General features: G+C 56.8%; 1 protein-coding gene across 8 annotated transcripts in view; it reads left to right on the top strand.

Moving 5' to 3' along the window:
- The window catches only part of CRHR1 (corticotropin releasing hormone receptor 1), a 37,951-nt gene extending 21,386 nt beyond the window's left edge, over window positions 1–16,565 (top strand). The window contains exons 1-12 of one of the 8 annotated variants that reach the window (XM_023756746.1): window positions 2,695–2,960; window positions 7,546–7,631; window positions 11,164–11,172; window positions 11,547–11,647; window positions 12,183–12,303; window positions 12,529–12,682; window positions 12,947–13,007; window positions 14,973–15,045; window positions 15,249–15,334; window positions 15,523–15,658; window positions 15,836–15,877; window positions 16,416–16,556. In XM_023756746.1, the coding sequence (XP_023612514.1) occupies window positions 2,711–2,960; window positions 7,546–7,631; window positions 11,164–11,172; window positions 11,547–11,647; window positions 12,183–12,303; window positions 12,529–12,682; window positions 12,947–13,007; window positions 14,973–15,045; window positions 15,249–15,334; window positions 15,523–15,658; window positions 15,836–15,877; window positions 16,416–16,556 (1,260 nt within the window). In that variant the 5' untranslated portion in view covers window positions 2,695–2,710. Of the gene's footprint in view, window positions 1–2,694; window positions 2,961–7,545; window positions 7,632–10,330; window positions 10,334–11,163; window positions 11,173–11,540; window positions 11,648–12,182; window positions 12,304–12,528; window positions 12,683–12,946; window positions 13,008–14,972; window positions 15,046–15,248; window positions 15,335–15,522; window positions 15,659–15,835; window positions 15,878–16,415 lie in introns of those variants that run through there. The other 7 variants (XM_023756745.1, XM_006092200.3, XM_023756748.1 and 4 more) reach the window with 7 other exon arrangements.
- Window positions 16,566–18,864: the final 2,299 nt, after the last annotated feature.

Genomic DNA, 18,864 nt, shown 5'->3' with positions numbered 1-18,864 from the left:
GCCTCGGGACCGTTGTACTTGCTGTTCCTCTGTCTTGAACACTGTTCCCCAGATATGCGCATGCCTCCCTCCCTCGTTTCCTTTAGGTTTCTCATTAAGTGCGCTTTAGACACAACCAATTAAAATAGAGCTCCTGTCTATCTCCTCATCCTGCTTATTTTTTCTCCATAGTATTTCTCGTTGCTTAACAGATCTGTCTGTTTGGGTTAAATCAAGTGCTATGAGGGCCGGCTGCCCAGGCTGGGGCCAGCTGTGGTGCAGTGGGAAGAGCCTCGGCAGACATTAAACACCAACATTCAAAACCCACGTATGCCTCTCAGTGTCTGCGTGACTTTGGCTAGGCCATGTGACTGCTTGGGCCTCCGTTTCCTTATCTGTAAGACAGAGAGAATTAGCACCCATGTTGGCAGGTGGTGTGAGACCCACACAGTAGGTGCTACAGAATCCACAGTCCAGGGGCAAATAGCGACGGCCCTACCCATTCTCACCTCCAAACCCTAGACCAGCTGTGGGTGGTGCCAGGGCTCGGGGCATTGGCTGCTGCCTGGTCCTCAAGGCCAAAAGGGCCATCTGCTCGGTGGCCGGTGCCTGCCTTGGCTCTGCCCTGCCCTCTGTTCTTTGTGGTAGGGACTCTGGGGAAATGTCCAAGGCAGGAAAGAGAGGGAGAAGGAAGAGAGGGAGGGGCAATGCGACTGACTGAGAGGGTGTGTTAGGCAAGTCCCAGGTGCTGCCACACGTGACATACAGATGACATTCCGTTTCATCTTCCCAGTACCTAGCTCAGGAGGTACTTGAATGAATGAGTAAATGGACAACCTACTGAGGAAGGTCCGATGGTGCCATTAAATCAGATGGTGTATATATAAAGTGCCTGACAAGTGCCCTTCACACAGTCAGTCTTCAATAAATGTTACTCATTCCCCAATGCCTCGTGGACTGTTCCCCTTCCCTTTATTGGCACAAAATGTGGTGTCATAGAAAGAGCACTGGATTTAGGGTCAAAACACGTGACTATGTGTCTTGGTTCTTTCACTCATTGACTCATGACCTCAGGCAAGTCACTTGCTTCCATGGGCCTCCGTTTGCTCATCTGTCAAAAGGGGATAATGACATTGTAGGGTGGATGAGGATCCAACAAAATATATGAAGGAAAGTTTTACAGAAGCAGAGCATGGTTCATAACATTACCCCTCCATTCCCATGGCCACATGCCTCCAGTTACTCCCTCTTCCGGGCTCAGCACTATCGACATGACCATGACATCAAAATCTTAACATGCTTTCCTCACTCCGTGAAGCAATTCAGGGATGCTGTGCTGTGGCACAGTGCCAGGACCTGGCCCACCCCAGCCACCTGGCCCACCGTCTCCTCAGAGCCATAAAGCCCCAGTCCAGATTTCTTTCTCTTTCAATTAAACCACTTGGCCTCAAGGCCTCTACCCCTTGAGCCCTGATTTGCACGAACACCCTGTGAATAGCTTTGATTAGAAATGAAAAACCAGCATTTGGTCCAAGTGCTGCTCAGCACTGCCCTGCATCCAGCAGGGACAGGACGCCAGTCTAATCCAGTGCTGTTTCCTGAGAGACTGGGGCCGAGCTAAGCTGGGGAGGAGATGGCAGGTGGGCCCAGCCAGGGCTTGGCAGCTGCTGATGCCCAGACCTAAAGAGGCTGACCCCACATTGGTTCATGGCTCTCCCTGGCTTGTCTGTGCATTCGTGTGCCACCCCAGGTTATTAACCCCTCCCATTATGCGAGGCACCCTGGGCACACTGTGCCAGCCCTATGCAAGTGATAGGCATCAAAAGGCAGAGAAAGGAGGGGGAGCCAGGAATGTGCTCAGTCCAGCCCCTGCCCATTGGAGACCAGAAGTATTACTGTGGCTTCAACTCTGTCCCAACACACACACACACACACACACACACACACACACACACTCCACTTTCTAATTCATCTGCTTACATCCTTTTAAAAGTCACAGGCCCCTTTGAGAATCTAATGAAAGCCAAGGTCCCTTTCCTAAGCAAAATGCACATATAGACCAAGTTTTTCACTTAATCTCAGGGTCTCTATGAACCCTGAAAGCTTCCATGAACTGCGATTAAGAATTTCTGATCAGATCCAACCACTTCATTTTACTGTAAAGACACTCAGGTCCAGAGAGGGCAAGTGACTTGCCTACGGTCACACAGAAAATTAGTAACACAACCCAGTCTGAAGTCAGGGTTCCAGACTCCTGGTTCAGTGTCCTTTCTGCTCCCCTGGATGGTGTCTTCCTGCCTTTTCTCCCCGTGGTCCCTTCTGCGTCCGTCCTCTCATGGCACAGCGCAGACGACAGTGCAAGCAGTGTGTGTTCAGTAAATGTGGTCATCAGGCCAGCTGCAAGGCAGGCCAACTTCATTTAGCTAGTTCCTCCCTGCAGGGCTAGAGCAGACATGGTTTGGTTCTGAAGATGTGTAAGGGGGACTGGTCAGGGGTTGGCTGGTTCCTTTCCACTCTGTGAAGTCTGAGAGCTCAGGTCTGCCCCAAGTCAGGTTACAGAGCAGAGGGACCTGAAGCATGTCCAGCCTTCCGCTAAATGCCAGTCAGGACCTCAGCTTTTAACATCACCTCCTGCCATCTCTGTTCCTCCTCTGCTCTGGAATCTACTCTGGCTCCCTAGTGCCATCGCATCAGATTCAGATTCCTTCCCTGGTGTCTTCCCCTGCATAGGATGAGCGATCTCTGCACTAGGGCCATCGCTCCTGTCCTGTCCCCCGTTGGTGTGTGTGGGCCTATCGGGAGGTGGGGAGGACACTGGAGTGGGGATCTTGCTCTGCCTCACCAGCTGTCTCTGCCCCCAGGACTGCAGTGCAATGCATCCGTGGACCTCATTGGCACCTGCTGGCCCCAGAGCCCCGCGGGGCAGCTGGTGGTTCGACCCTGCCCTGCCTATTTCTACGGTGTCCGCTACAACACCACAAGTAAGGGGGCCTGTGGAGGACCGACTTGGTGGAGACGGGGGAAATAATAATGACAAAAACCATAATAACAGTACCTCTCGTGAATAGAGCAGCTACCATTTACCAAAGGCCAGCTCTGCTCTGCTGGGCATTGTGTGCTCACATTGTGGATTCTCACAATACCCCCGGAAGACACTATATATAACTGGATAGTGTTCATTATGCAACTGAGGCCTCTGAGGCTCAGAGAGGTTAGGAAACTTGCCCAAGGTCACCAGGTGGGAAGAGGTGAAGCTGGACTTGCATCCAGGTCTGTGTGACACTTCCTTCTGCAGTTGACAAAGTCGACTTGAGCCTCCAACAACCCCATGAGGGAGGGCGGGAATCCTCAGAACAGGCCTAACTTTGGGATGAGAACCCTGAGCTGAGAGCTGTTATGAGGCCGGGCCAGGTTATGAGCCTGGAGGCGGAGGACTCTGAGTCATGATCTACAGCCATGTTGGCCTCGCATACTGGCCCACAGGTGGCGTGGGGGTAGGGGAGGACTAACCCAGTGTTCAGATATTTGATCCCTTTGTAAACACCTTGCTCCCCTGAGGCCCAGAACCTCCACCTCCAGGCTTTGCAGCTCCTTGCTATGTCACCTGTCACCCTCAGAATTAATTTGCTCTCCCCTGTCAATGACTCACAGCCCCTGCCTATGAAGACAGCAACACCTGCAGGCCAGAGTCCCGACCTGTCCAAGGGGAGGGTGGGGTCCCGGGTCTGGTGGGCCTGAGCTCAGGGCCCCAAAAGGGTACAGGGGGGCCACAGACACCAGGTGGTTCACTCTGAGACAGGCTATGTGACCTTTAGCACATCTCCCCCCTCTTATGGCCCTCTGCCCCCTTTCTGAGGATGGAGAGGGATGGATGACATGGCTTCTAATACTTCATTAGCTCAAAGCTCCCAAGTTCCATCTCCTGCCCCTCTCTCCTTTACCAGCTGGACTAAGGTTAGGGTTGGGGGCTGCAGCCAAGAAAGGGTTGGAGGGCCCTGGGGAGGCATTGGGGCCAGAGAGGAGGCTGGAACAGCCAGACCAAGCAGCTTCATGTGCCTGGAACCCACAGAAGGAGAAGAAAGACTGCTAGGGGTGTGGGGGGACATCAGTCAAGAGGAAGGGCAGAAGGACCTCAGAGGAAAGCTTGGGGTGCACAGCGGCCAGCCTCCAGTTTAGTAGGGCCCATTTCACAGTTAGAAAATGGAGGCAGAGGCTGTTAGCTGCCCAGGGTCACAAAGCTTAGAAGCAGGACCACACTGAGAGTCAGAGCCCTCCTGCTACTCCACCCACAATGCTGTGTACCTACAGGAAGGAGACAGCACTGGGGCTGGTGCATTATGGGGGTGTGTTGGAGGGAGGTCCCTCTCCCTCTCAGGTACCAGGTCCTGCCTTTCACCTCCAAAGTGATTTTCATGTCTAGCCCTCCCTGCCCCCAGTCCCAGTGCCACTGTCTCTGTCCAAGGCACCCGATCTCTAACCTTTGTTTTGCATCTGAGCCCATCACACCCTTGTTTGGAGTCACCTTTTCTATGACTCCCCATTGCCTCCATGGTCAAGTCCATACCCCTGAGTGGGGCTGGCCAGGCTCTCTCTAGCTGAAGCCCCACCAAATTATAGCCGGCCCTGGCCACTCCCTATGAGCTTCCTCCACTCTTGTCCCCGAGGATGACTTGACACGCCCCAAAGTGAGTGTTTTCAGAACTTAGTGCCTGGGCATGTGCCATTCAATTCGCCAGCCCTGCCTTAAATGGAAGCCAGGAGTCCTGGGTTCCAGCCCCAGCTCCGTGTATAACTGCCTAAGGAGCCTTGGCATTCGCACTGGGCCTCAGTTGCTCCACCTGCAGGGTGAGAGGGAGGTTTGGGTGGGGTGCTCTTTGGCCTCCTCTGTCTTCCCTCTGTGATCCCAGGAGAGGAGCTGGGGGCGATGGTCCCTAGCCATGGGGGTTGGGCTGGCAGATCCCCCTCTCCAGATGCCTAGTGCTGAACAGTGAGGAACACGCCCATGCAATCAATAGTGAGTGAGAACCCAGAGTTGCACCTAATCATTAAACACTAATTAATTTATTTACTGATGAGGTGCTGCTGGGACTTCCTGGCCTTCTCCTTAATGCCCTCCTTCCCGCTGCATCTGATCTTCAAAGACATGGGGAAAATTTCCAAAAATATCCATTTTCCCATGATTCTCCGGGAAGACTGCTCAGCTCAGCAATCAAAGACAAGGAGGTCGCATCCTCCCTGGCAACGACTCCCTGCTTGTCAGGCCTGTTTTCTTTCAGGATCGCCTCCTGCCTCCCCACCAAAGCCTGCTCCCTCTGGATGACCCGGCCGGGTAGGGACTCCAGCTCCTGGCCCCACATGTGGGGTGTGAATTGGGGCTTAGGCTAAGAGCATGGCTCTTGTTAACCCCACCAGTACCCCCTTTGATATGTAAATACAGCTCCAAGACAATAATAATAACAATCACAGCTCACACCACCGGCCAGTGGAGCTCCAAGCACTCTGCATAGTTAACTACAATGCTCACTCAACCAATCGGTAGAGCTGTTAAGATCATTCCTGTCTTTCAGGTAAGGAAGTTGAGAGGTTGTGTGACTTGCCCAAGGTCACATGGCTAGTGAGGGACGGTGCCAGATTTTGAACCCAGACTGTCTGGGTGGAGAGCCATGCTCTTAACACGGCTTTGTTCTGCCTCGCTTAGGCAAGAACCACTCCCCCAAGTCCCTTTCTTTGCAGACACAGCAGAGACACTGGATCCCCTGGTTCCTTGCCTCCCCCCAGACCCCCCTAAAAACCCTGTCACTAAGCTCTCAGCGCTCTGGTAGCTTATCCTTCATTTAGCAATTAGGAGAGAATGAGCAGCATCGTAGCCACCTCTGCCCAAGGCTTAACTCCGCTGAGACTCAGGCCCACTGGCAGAGAAGCTGAGCAGAGCTTTAAAAACCCATTTAGCCTGTTTCCCCACTGGCCTGCTACAGAGGCGTGAGCGGCCTTTCAGCAGAGGGGCTGGGGAGCGGGGTTAGCGAGGAGGCCTCACAGCCTTGCAGCCCTGGAGGCCAGACCCTGTCTCCCTCTCTCGGTGATGCAGTAGCATCTCCCCCCACCGCCCACACCATCATCTCCCTCTGGTCCTGATGCTGCCAGCGGAGAGGCAGCTCCCAGGCTGGACGGCCCCGTCGGGGTCCACTAGTCCAGCCCTCCCTGGTGCACATGAGCAGAGGGGCTCCAGAGGCCAGCGGGCCCCAGTTCCTCACGCAGCACAGCAGCACTGAGCCGGCCCTGGGCCCCCACCTCTGTCTCACACACTGCTCTGCCCCTGCCGGGCCCCAGGCTCAGGGACTGGGACTCAGACAGTTCTCTTAGCCGTCCTCCTGCCCTGTGACATGAGGGTCAGTGGGAACTGTGGAAAGGCCTGCAGCAGGACAGAGGCTCCAGCAGAAATGGCTCAGGACTCAATTCCCTTCCAGCCAGTTCTGCCTGGAGTGAGGAATTAAGTCAAGGAAATATCTTTAGAGCCACTGATGCTGGATGGGGTACAGGGTGGGACAGGACTACCTTTACCAGCAAAGGAGAAAGACTTGAAGTTGGGATCTCTCTCGTCCCTTCCCTACTGGGTTTCAGAGTCCCGGTGACACGCCCAGGGGGGCCCTTTGTGCAGCTCTTGTTATCCCAGAGCCTGAATCCAGGCCTTAGACCATGGGGCTCCTCCCCATCCCTAGACGGTGACAGGTCCTGGGCTGTAGTCCAGCTGATGGCTGCACAGACCCCACCCCTCCTTGGGCCACTCTTCTGTCTTTTCTCCCCACTGCCATGTGCCAGTCTGTGAGCCAGCTGTAGAGGTCCTAATAATGAGACACTTGTTACATGAGACCCACCCCCTGTGAGGTCCCCAGCACACCCCTGCTACCTGTTATTTCCTGTCCCACGAGACCTCCACCAGGGATGTTCCCAACATGGAGAAATGCCCCCATGGGGGCCTTCCCCGGCACCTGCCCGTGAGCCTCACCCCCGTGGAGCACGTGAGGACCCCCCACAAGAGCCTCACTGCAATAGTCACGATAGGACACCCTGTCATTGCATTGTGCCACATGAGCTGCCACCACATACCCTTCCGCCATATCATGCCCAGCCTCAGGAGTGAGATTGACTCATCAGACCTCACCATTCGTTTCTGCTGTCACGAGAGACCCCAAAATGGGAAAGTCCTCAGAAGGGCACCCACCACATAATCTGCCACCACATAAGGGCTTGCAGGGAAGAGCCCAGTGAGCTGGTCAAGACTGCCCAAGGGCCAGTCTCGTGGGCATGATCGTGCCAGCACGAGTGGGCAGAGCCGTGCCCCCATGGTCAGGCGCTGGAGTCCACACTGGGCCCCTATTAGAACCAGGGGGCAGAAAGAGGCAGGAAGCTGGGGTAGTAGGGAAGCCCCTCTCCCCAGCTTCACCAGCAGTCAGGCCCTGTGCTAGCCCAGGTGGATGGATAGATGGACAGGGGGAGGGGCAGACAGATCCCTAGTTGCTATTTGGGAGAGGAACCGCGGGTCACTCTGCCTCTCTCTCCTTTGTCCAGACAACGGTTACAGAGAGTGCCTGGCCAACGGCAGCTGGGCCGCCCGCGTGAACTACTCAGAGTGCCAGGAGATCCTCAGCGAGGAGGTGAGGCTGCCATGCGGCTACCAGGGCCCCCAGCCGAGGTCGTGCCTGCTACTAGGCTGGGGGCCAGTCAGGGTGGGGGAGCCAGAGGCTGATGGCAAGGCCCTGGGAACTCAAGCTCATGTATCCAGGAGGGAGGCTGTGCCACGTGGGCAGTGGGCAGTGGGCAGGCTGATGCAAGGTGTCCTTGTTCCTTCCTTCCCTCCTTCCACCTGCTCACTGGGACAGGTTTTCATCCATTTTCCACCTCTCCCGCCTGAGCGACATATCCAGGTGCAGCCAGGGGCTATATCAGAATCGGGGGTGGGAGTGGGAAGAGTGCAGCTTGAAAAAGCCCTTTTATTTATTTAATTCTCACCCGAAGATATTTTCCCATTGATTTTTAGAGAGTGGAAGAGAGAGGGAACGACAGAGAGAAATATCGATGGGAGGGAAACACTGATTGGTTGCCTCCTGCATGAGCCACGACCAGGGCCCGAGCCCTGGAGAAGCCTGCAAATGAGGTACATGCCCTTGACCAGAATCAAACCTGGGACCCTTCGGTCCACAGGCTGACGCTCTATCCACTGAGCCAAGCCAGCTAGGGCTCGAAAAAGCCCTTTGGAGAGCCTTTTAAATAGGCAAATGTTTTTGAGAAGATGTTGCTTACACATAATACAGAATTCAAAGGTACAGATGGGCATACAGAGAATGTCTCCCTCTCAACCCAGCCACTGGGATCTCTCCCAGAGACAACCATTTTGCCAGTGTCTTTTTAAAAATATATATTTTTATTGATTTCACAACGCAGAGTACTAACCACTATACGATCACGGCCAGTATTTTTATTGATTTCAGAGAGGAAGGGAGAGGGGGATAGAAACCTCAATGATGAAAGAGAATCATTGATCGGCTGGGGATGGAGCCTGAAACCCAGGCATGTGCCCTGACCAGGAATCAAACCTGAGACCCTTCAGTCTGCAGACCAATGCTCTATCCACTGAGCCAAACCGGCTAGGGCCATTTTGCCAGTTTCTTAAATGTTCTCCCAGAGACATTCCCTGCATATTCGAGTAATTAGGTGCCTATATTCTTTTCTGTTTTCACCCAAACGTTGCATATTATACACCCTGTTCAACACCTTGCCTTTTACATGTAAGCATCCACCTTGGTGGTTGTTTCACACCAGTACATAAAGAGCAACTTCATTCTTTTTTACATTTGCATAATATCACCTCCTGCAGATGGACTGTAATTTATTTACCCATTTTTTATTCTCAGTCTCTGGTTGCTACCAACAGTGCTGCAATGAATAAACTTTCAAGGTTGAGATTTGGCAGATGCACGGGTGTATCCATCTTCCTGGTGTTGCTGCCCTGCCCCCCTGTCCCTGCCCCTACATCTCCACCCACCCCTTCAGAGGGAGCTGAAGAAGGGGGTCATGGAGCTGGAAGCCTGGGGCAGAAGGGAGGATGCCCCAAGCTGTCTGAGGCTTCTGGGGTGTAGAAGAGAGGGGCTGGACCAGGCAGTCCTGGGAATTCCTGTGCCTGAAGGATCTAAGTTGGACGGGACCCTGGAGACCCTCCATCCCATCTTGCCTGGGAATAAGCATCACCGGAGCACTTGTTCAAATACAAGCCAGCCCCCAGCCTTGCCAGCGCCCTCCCCACTCCCAGGACTCCCCATTTCCTCTCGGAGCTACTGCAATTAACCGAGCACCCCGTTTGGTTTCTCAGTTCTGGGCCCTGGATAAGCCCTAATTAAGCGCCAATGCCCGGAGGGATTGATTGTAGGTCATGGACTGGCAGACCAGCCGCCTGTGAAATGGGAGTTGTGAGGGCGCCCAGAGGCCAGGCTGGGGAGACGGCCCACAGCCCTCACCACCCGAAAAGCCCCAGTGCCACACTGCGCCACCTTCCTCAGTCTCAGGTCTCCAAACTGAACAGGGACAGGGTGCTGGTCAGGCCCCCAGGGATGGGCTGTGTCCACATGTTTCTCGGGCATCCCAGCGGCTCCTGTAGGTAGTGGTGGCTTTCTCTCGAAGGTCAGACTGTCTCTCAGGTGTCATTAAGGTCTCTTGGAATGTCACATCCTGGGTATCTCTCTGGGTGTCACGGACCACCTTTCAGGGTGTTGCTGACTATCTCTGCCCATCTCTTGAGGTAACATTGCCATCTGCCCAACACCCTCTCGGGCTCTCTGCTCGATGACCCCCACCCCCACCCCCAGATGGCTTGCTACTCCTCAGATGGCATCAGGCTGATGTGGCAGCTGAGACAGGGCTGGAACCCAGCCTGGGCCTCTAACCCAAGGAGCCACGCAGGGGCAGCCCTTGAATGGTTTGGTCCAATTCTCCCCTTTCAGCCTCATGAGTCCCCATCCTCCCTACAGAAGCCCGGGGCAGGGAGAGTGCCTCTGTTCTCCGTCCCTGCCTGTCCCCCAAGAAGTGCACCGTGGGGACAGGGGAAGCAGGGTCTTTAAGACCACGCAGTCCTGGAATGTGCCTGCTGGCTGGGTGGCTTGGGCTGATGATGCAGCCTCTTCAACTGGAAAAACAGGGACAGAAGGACAGTCTCAGAGGGCAGTTATGAGAAAGAAAAGCAGTGACATCTGTAGAGTTCCTGGCTCCGTGTCCAGCATACAGTAGGTACTTAATACATGATTCATCTCACCCCAAACCACCCTGGCACGGCCTACTGGGGGATTGGGGGGGGAGCTGACAGCAGGTGGTGGTGGAGGGGCTCCCTGCACACTGTGCCCATCACTCACCTGGGCCAGGGCTCCCACACGTTGTTATTACCCAGGGGCTTCACCGTGCGGATTTGTGGAGAATTTAATAAAAGTAATTAAGCGCCAGGCTGGACGTGTGCATAGAGTCTCCAGATTTGGCATCTGCTGCCAGGTGCTCAGAGGCCCTCCCCATGTGCACGGCCCCCTTCCTCTCGCTCTGTCTCTCTGGCCTGCCTCCATTTACACCTCGCTGGGTCTCAGCCCCTCCGAGCCTGAGTTGCTCATGTGACTTCCTGCCAGGTTCCTGAAAGCTTCTGCCAGGGAAACCAGCCTCTAGAGCAGAGCCTCTGAGCACCTGGGCCTGGGACCTCAGAGGCCCTGCAGTGAGGCTGCCCCTTCAGCAGGGGTGGGGCAGGGCCAGGGAGAGGGAGGGAGGGAGGGCGCCATCGGATAGCTGCTAGATGTCCCACTGCAGAGGCACGTCCCTTGGGTGAGTGAGTGTGGGTCTCAGTTTTCTCATCTGAAAGATGGATGGGGCTGGACTTGATCCCTCAGGACCATCGATATATGAAATGAATGACGTTATAACGTTGGGGACTTTGTTCTAGTCCTGGGACAGGATCCCCTTCACTTCGGGCCGGGGTGGGACCTAGACAGGGAATTATAGAACCTGAGAGGGGTTCTGTGGTTTCTACCGATTCTGTGGATGCTAATCCACAGCCACTCTCCCCGTCGCTGATGGAGGCAGGCTTCAGCTACAGCAGGAGGGAGTGAGGGGTGATGGAGGAGGTGGTGGCTCCACCCAGAAGTGGGGGGAGGAAGGAAGTCCTGGAGAGTTGGTGTCTGCACCCCCGGGGCCAGAGAGTTTGACCTGAATGGAAATGTGTGAGCACCCCTGTGAGCCATGCACAGGCGTCTGTGCATGCAGAATGGGGTCCCTGTCAGTTAACAGACATTCGTCCAACAGCACGGAGCAGTGGACAGAGCGTGGGATTCAGGGACAGACAGACAGGGAGACACAGTCCCAAATTACACAGTGCTGCTCCAGGACAACGTGAGGCACATGGGGCTCAGGGAGGGGGTGACTACTGTTAGCATTGCCCACTCTGTCCCCGGCCACCGTTGGGTCTTTGCTCACATGGCCAGTGGGCGCAGGGGTGGGGCTGTGCGGGAGCCTCACCTCTGCCCTCTCTCTGGCCTCAGAAGAAGAACAAGGTGCACTACCATGTCGCTATCATCATCAACTACCTGGGCCACTGCGTCTCCCTGGTGGCCCTCCTGGTGGCCTTTGTCCTCTTTCTGCGGCTCAGGTGAGCAGTCCCTGGCACTGTCCCTGGGCCTTGAGCAGGGGGAGAAGTCAGGTGCAGGGGCTGCTGGGCAGGGGAGTCCCGCCCCTCACCTCCGTGGGAGGGGGTGACAGCTGTAGAGTCCCAGGTCTCTGGACACCTCGGACAGGGCCACTTCTGCCCTCTTGCCTAGTAACTGCCAGGGGCAGGGAGGGGGCGGGGGGACGGCCAAAGCATCAGGCTGAAAGCAGCAGGGAGACGTCCCACTGGAGGCCTGTGTGTTTTCTGACCCTCGAACCTGGAACCACAGGGAGGGGAGGAGTGCCCATGGGAGAAGGGCAGCCCCTGGTCCTGGAGCACTGGCTGTGGCAGATTCTGCCCCCAGAGCTTAGGTCTGGGCGGGTCACAGGTAGGAAGGGCCATGTGTGACTTAGTCAGCCCCACTCTGAGGCTCAGTTTCCCCACCCATATATCTGGGCTGGAGTGGTGCTTGCGGCCTATCCCTCCTCCTCTCTCCCCTCCCCTTGCTCCCAACACCCACCTCCCCTGCTGCCCCTAGGAGCATCCGCTGCCTCAGAAACATCATCCACTGGAACCTCATCTCGGCCTTCATCCTGCGCAATGCCACGTGGTTCGTGGTCCAGCTCACCATGAGCCCCGAAGTCCACCAGAGCAACATGGTATGTCCTGGAGGGGCAGGCCCGGGGTCAGAGGAGGGGTCCGGGTGGGGCTGTCCTGGAGGGGGAGGGGCAGGGCCAGAGCCAGGCCTTGGGGCCCACAGAAGTGGCCCATCCTGCCCAGGAGAAGCCCCAGGCCCAGGGTGGGATGCGGGTGCTGCCCCCACCTGTCCCCTGCACCCCACCCCACCGCGCTCACTGTCATATCTGGTGGGGGCGGGGTGGCAGGGCTGGTGCAGGTTGGTGACAGCCGCCTACAACTACTTCCATGTGACCAACTTCTTCTGGATGTTTGGGGAGGGCTGCTACCTGCACACGGCCATCGTGCTCACGTACTCCACCGACCGGCTGCGCAAGTGGATGTTCATCCTCATTGGCTGGGGTTAGCCCCCCGCCCCATCCCAGACTCCCCTCTCCTCACCCAGACCCAGGCCAGCTGGCTGCAGGGCCAGGTTAGGGTGACAGAATGTACACCACAGCCCTCTGCCCCTAGCTGCGGGGAGGGGAGGGAGCATTTAAAGGAGGTATGTTGGAAGAGTGGGTCCCAGCTCTACCCTGGGGACCCCAGCCTGCCTCCAGGCCCTGGGATGCACTGGGGTCCTCCAGGCCCCTCCGAGTGGCTCTGTGACTGCGCTCTCTTCCCCAGGTGTGCCTTTCCCCATCATCGTGGCCTGGGCCATTGGGAAGCTGTACTACGACAATGAGAAGTAAGTCAGCTCCTTCCTTCACTGCCTCAGGGGCCCTCAGCCCCAGGTCCAAGCTCTCAGCCCAGCTCTGCCTGACACTCCTCCAGGGCCTTCAGCAGTCACCTTCCCTGTCAGGGCCACAGTTTCTTCATCTATAAAGAGAGGGAGCTTGGGGCTGGGCTCAATCCGAGGCTCCCTGGGGTGCTCTGCCTGAGGGGGGGCTGGACAGGCGGATCCAGGCAATTTGCTCTGTCTTGGGCTGTCCCAGGCAGAACCACAGGAGGGTTACCGGCTGCCTGTGGAGCCAGACTGTTCAGGGCCTGAATCGTGGCTCCATCACTAAGAAACTGTACGACCTGGGTGCTATACTTACTACAGCGTGCCTCAGCTTCCTCGTCTGTAAAATGGGCATCTTAATAATAGTGCCTCCCTCACAGGGTGTGGTGGGGATGACGTGAGTTAATATATAGTAAGCATTTAGGATTGTACTTGGCACATAGTATATGCCGTACAAATGTTTTCTATTAATTTTAAGACTTAATAGCAACTGATCCAGACAATCTCAGAGACCCCTTCCAGCTCTGAAGTCCTGAGGCGCCTTAGTGAATGGATACAGGTGTTCCCAGCTGCCCCTGACAACTAGGCTTCCACTCAGGGTTCTCAGCCTTGGCTCCCATTAGAGTCACCCAGGAAGCTTTAAAAATTACCAATGCCCAGGCTTGACCTCCAGGCTTGGATGTAATTGGTCCAGAGTGTGGCCTGGGCACCGGGATGTTTTTTAACTGCCCAGGTGATTCTACTGTGCACCTGAGATAAGAGAACCACTGAGATAGTGGTTTCAGGAACCCACTGTCTGACTGGGGTTCCAGGCGGCCTTCATCAGTGACAATTCTCCCCACCATCGTAGAGTAGGGAAGCCACCATAGCCTCACTGGGATGGACAAGGAGCCTAGAAAATTATGTTCATTACTTACCAGGGCGATCCTTCCTGACTCTGGGAGGCGGGTAACTGACACACCACTGTGGGCCAGAGCCCCTGAGCAGGAGCATCGTAACCCCTGGGCGATGGTCTGTGCCTGCAGGTGTGCAGGAGTGGGTGTGAGCACAGGGGAGAAGTGGAAGAACTTTTCCCCAAAGCTGCCCAGTAAGCATCCTAGAGGGAAAAGGATGCCTGAGCTAGAGAAGTTGGTCTGAGTGACTCTGGAGCCCCACCTTGTGGCAAAATGCTGCCACTGCAGCAGGAGGAATCCAGACTCAAGGCCAAGGACTGGAGTTGACTCCAGACAGCTCACGTTTGGTCTGCACCATGTTTTTTGAATTTGCTGTCAATCTTTAAAAAGTTAAGATTTTCCACCTAAAAAATCTCAGTTCTGGTTGATGGAAGCATCATGAGATCTAGGCGCTGCGGGGCTCCATGCCCACAGACCCTCCTCTAGGCACGGAGGTGGGATTTTCTGTGCGCCCTGTCCCCCTCACTCCCCTGACCTTCCTAGAGCTTGCTGGAGGGAGCTCAGGAAAACGCAAAGCAAGTCTGCCTCCTGGGACGGTGGGATCTATGGAAGCTCTGCCTCGAGGCTGGTCACACTGCAGACTGGGAGACTGCTAGCTGTTGGGGGCCACTACGTGACAGGGCAGGGCAGGGCACCACCAGTGGGCTTGTGCCGGAGACACCTTGGGGACCGAGGGGGCAGTGGTGTGTTGGGCCCATGCCTGCTCCACTCGGACGTCTTTTCCATGATCTCCCTGCCACACTGCCTGCTTCCAGCTTTACATCTAATGATAGAGGATGCCGACCATGCTGCAGACGGGATAACTGAGCACTGTGGTGGGATCAGTGGCTTGACCTTTGGCCAGGGTTGGAATTTGGGCACCCAGAGCCTGGCTTCCGGCCCCAGTCCTGCCCTGGCCTAGCAATGCCCCTCCCCTATGCCACTGAACTGGACCCAAATGGCCCCCTCCTCTCACCTCCTATTTGTGGCCTTCTAGGTGCTGGTTTGGCAAAAGGCCTGGGGTTTACACCGACTACATCTACCAGGGCCCCATGATCTTGGTCCTGCTGGTAAGAACCTGGGTGGGGGGCAGTCGGGAGGGGCCATCAGAGCCGATGTGGACCCCAAGGATCCCTCTGCCTAGAATGTTCGAGTGCTAGTGAAGGTGGCGGGAGAGCAGCAGGGGGGACCAGGACCAGACCTGAGATGGCTAAGTCCCTAGCATCTTGCACACACACATGCCTACACCATCCCCCTGTGTGCTCACTTGCAGATCAATTTTATCTTCCTTTTCAACATCGTCCGCATCCTCATGACCAAACTTCGGGCGTCCACCACGTCTGAGACCATTCAGTACAGGTAAGTGGTCCTGTGTCCCCCACCCCTGGGGGCTCCAGAGATCCGAGTCCTTACCCAGGGTCTTCCCCCAGGCCTGGCAGTCCCTCCTGAAACCCCAGCCCCCCCCCCATCTCAGACACTGGGGACTGACTCCCACCCCAGCCCCCTCGGGGGTGGGCTGTGACTCTGGCTTCCCCGCCCTCCACCAGGAAGGCTGTGAAGGCCACTCTGGTACTGCTCCCCCTCCTGGGCATCACCTACATGCTGTTCTTTGTCAACCCCGGGGAAGACGAGGTCTCCCGGGTCGTCTTCATCTACTTCAACTCCTTCCTGGAGTCCTTCCAGGTACCAACGCCTTCCCCTCTTGGTCCTGCCCCCCACCCTCCACCCCACACCTCCAGGGGTGGGCATTCTCCCAGACAGGGGCCTGGAGGGGCAGGACACTGGGAGGGAAGGGGCTGCCCGGAAGCTGAGTGGGGCCACTCAGCCCAGTGCCTTGACCCACCTTCTCCTCCACCCCAGGGTTTCTTCGTGTCTGTGTTCTACTGTTTCCTCAACAGCGAGGTAAGGACCCCGGGCTGGGGTTCAGAATGGCAGGAGGCCTGTTGGGAGGAGAGATGGTCTGCAGCCTCCCTCTGCCCCCACATGCTGGCCCTCCTCCCTGCCCCCAGGTTCCTCTAGGGATACCCTGGAGGGTCCGGGCCACCTGCCCACGCTGCTCCTGCCGTGGCAAGCCTCCTCCTCTGCTCACTTAGGCAGTTGACATTGGGAGGGGGGAAGAGCTGGGGCCTCAGCCTTATCAATGGGTCTGTGAAATGGGTTGTTGAAAGCCAGGAAGCTGAGCCCTCGGGCAGGGGATGCATGTGGATTGAGGGTAGGGGTTCTTCATGGCAAAGACACTGTGTGGGTTAGAAAAAGGCATTCCTTCCTCGGGACACCTGAGAAAACAGTCCCGATGTTCCTGTGGCCCCCTGTGCACCTCACACCTGTGCACTGCTCACCTGCATAGCTGTTTGCCTTACAGCGGCTTGTGGCAGCCCTCAGCGAGGGAGGGCCCTCCTGTGACTGGGCTCGAACGTTATGGTCTGTTCTATGCCCACAGGTCCGCTCTGCCATCCGGAAGAGGTGGCACCGATGGCAGGACAAGCACTCGATCCGCGCCCGGGTGGCCCGCGCCATGTCCATCCCCACCTCCCCAACCCGTGTCAGCTTTCACAGCATCAAGCAGTCCACGGGGGTCTGAGCTAGAAGGCTGTGTCTGGAGGGGACCAGCTCCTTCCCCACCCCATTCTGGCCCTGAGACCTGGGAGGCCCCTCCCTGACCCCCAGCTGAGCAGGAGTTCTGGCCTCTGAGAGCAGCCACAGTCTGGGCCATGGGACAATTGGAAAATAAGCTATAGGACTCGGCTGGGCCCAGAGCCTCTGGCTTCCCCCGGCCCCCAGTCCTCCCTGGCAAGTGGAGTGAGAATGGGGAGCCAGGCCATCCAAAGCAGCACAGGGGTCTCTCCAAGAGGTGTCCTCCCAGAGCACAAGGTGGCCAATGCACTGTGGGGGTATTCGCTGCCCCAGGGGCACCATGGGAAACTCTTGGAACAGCATCCCAACCACGGAGATAATGCCTCCGGGCCTTAGCAATGCCTTCCAACAACGCTGGGAACCAAGGCTTGCTGTCAGAGCCCTGGAGACGTTAGAAATCGGTGGCATCATCAGACATCAGGCTACGTGACCAGAAATCCTCCCACGCCACCAGAACGTCATCTGGCCCTGTGGTGCTGCCACCAGAAATGCCCTGCCTCGCTGCACCCTTGGACTTTTACTGTCCTGCGGGCCACACAAGCTCCCTCTCCCTAACCACCTGCCCCAGGTGTCTCCACCTTTGTGAGAAGATGGGGGCTGGGGTGTGCCCCAGCCAAAGCCGGTCTCCCTGTGAAGGGGCGGAGAATGCAGAGGACCATCCAGCCTGCTGACTGAAGTGACCTGGCCTCTGGGCAGCCCCTCTGCTGGTCACAGAGAGCTTGTTGCCCCTGGATGTCCTCTGGGGACGCACTGTTAGCTGCGCAAAGATAGGAGAAAGGGCAGGACCCTCAGGCCCCAGCGCCTGGAGCAGCACAAGTGGCCCTTGGGTCAGCTGATCGCATCCACCCCAGGCATAGACTGGCCCAGCCCTCACGGGACAGCCAGGGCTTTGGGGGTGCAGGGCTGGGAGATGGGGGTGGCTGATGTAAATAATAATAATATTTATCTTTTCAACCAGCATCTGTGAAGTTCTGCACTGTGCCGGAGATGGGTGGAAAGGGTCTGCAGAGAAATGGAGGCCACTTTGGGGGTTCAGGGCCTCTGTGTGTCTGGGAAACACACACACCCATCAAGGATGGGGTGCTAGGTGAGCCCGGAGGGCTGGTTGAGGACTAGGTGGCTCCTGCTGGCCCAGGTGATAAGGACAGCTTTTGTAAGGGGGTGCGTGGTAGGGAGAGACAGGCTGTGGGTGAAAGATGCAAGTAAAGGACATCGTGGGCAGGGGCACAGCTTGGGCTATGGAGTGGTGATGGAGTGTCCCAGCCCCAGGGGAGAAGCTCAGGTGGAAACAGGGAGCAGGTGGGGGTGGGGGCCCGGAAAGGAAGGTGGCGGGAAGGGTAAGTGCACACAGGCCATCGCCCCTCTGGGCAGCTGGAACTTAATCCTGCTGGACGCTCGGGAAGCCGAGTGGGACACACGCCTCCACCATCCCATCGAGGATCGAGGGATGTTTATCTACCAGCTCCTTCAGTCAGGGGGTGAAGGCTGCTACCAGGGTCTTTAATCCTCCTGCACTTCCCATGGCCACTTGGGCCACAAGGAGGCCAAGAGAGAGCGTCCAGTCACAGCCGCGTGCGGTGGAAGCCGGTGTGAGCTGTGTCCTGGGGGACAAAGGGGAGGGAGGGACAATGAAACTCCCAGCAGCACACACAGGGCCAGGGCAGCTGGGCCTTGCCGCGGGGTCTCTGACCACACGTGCACACAGGGCGGGTGGTGTCGGACACCAGCACAGGCTAGGATGACGGGTACCGAGAGCCCTGAAGCTCCCTGCAGGGAAGGGAGGTGCAATGGGTGGGGGTCTGGCCCAGGGAGGAGCTGCGGGTGTCCCTGAAGGCCATGAGGGGACCCTGCTCTGCCAACTCCAGCTCTGTCCCCTTAAGTAGAGAGACGGGGAAGACATGGGGAGGGGACCAGGGGACACAGGCTAACAGCTTCCAGAGTAACGGGGGAGAAGCCCCAGAAAGAGTCCTGGCTGGCAGGAGGGACCGTAAGTGGCTGATGGGTCTCGAATGGCCACATGAAGGCATCTTCCTCAACTCTGCGTTCCACTCCATGAAGGAGAAGTGAGAAAGGGAGGCTTTCCTGGGAAATGTCGGGATGTGGGGGTGGGGCCTCCCACGGATGGGCTGGGGGACTCTGAGGGGGTTGCATACATAAGGTTCCTTGAGGGGGCGACAGGGGCGGTGCCCCCTTTCCTGCTTGAGCCTCCTGGTGGCTTTAGTTGATGGGCTCCCTCTGAGCACCTACTGTGCACT

The sequence above is a fragment of the Myotis lucifugus genome, unplaced genomic scaffold, assembly GCF_000147115.1.
Source record: "Myotis lucifugus unplaced genomic scaffold, Myoluc2.0 scaffold_99, whole genome shotgun sequence".
Lineage (NCBI taxonomy): Eukaryota > Metazoa > Chordata > Mammalia > Chiroptera > Vespertilionidae > Myotis > Myotis lucifugus.
Note: the sequence above shows the minus strand (reverse complement) of the source record. Positions and strands in the feature narration are given on the sequence as shown.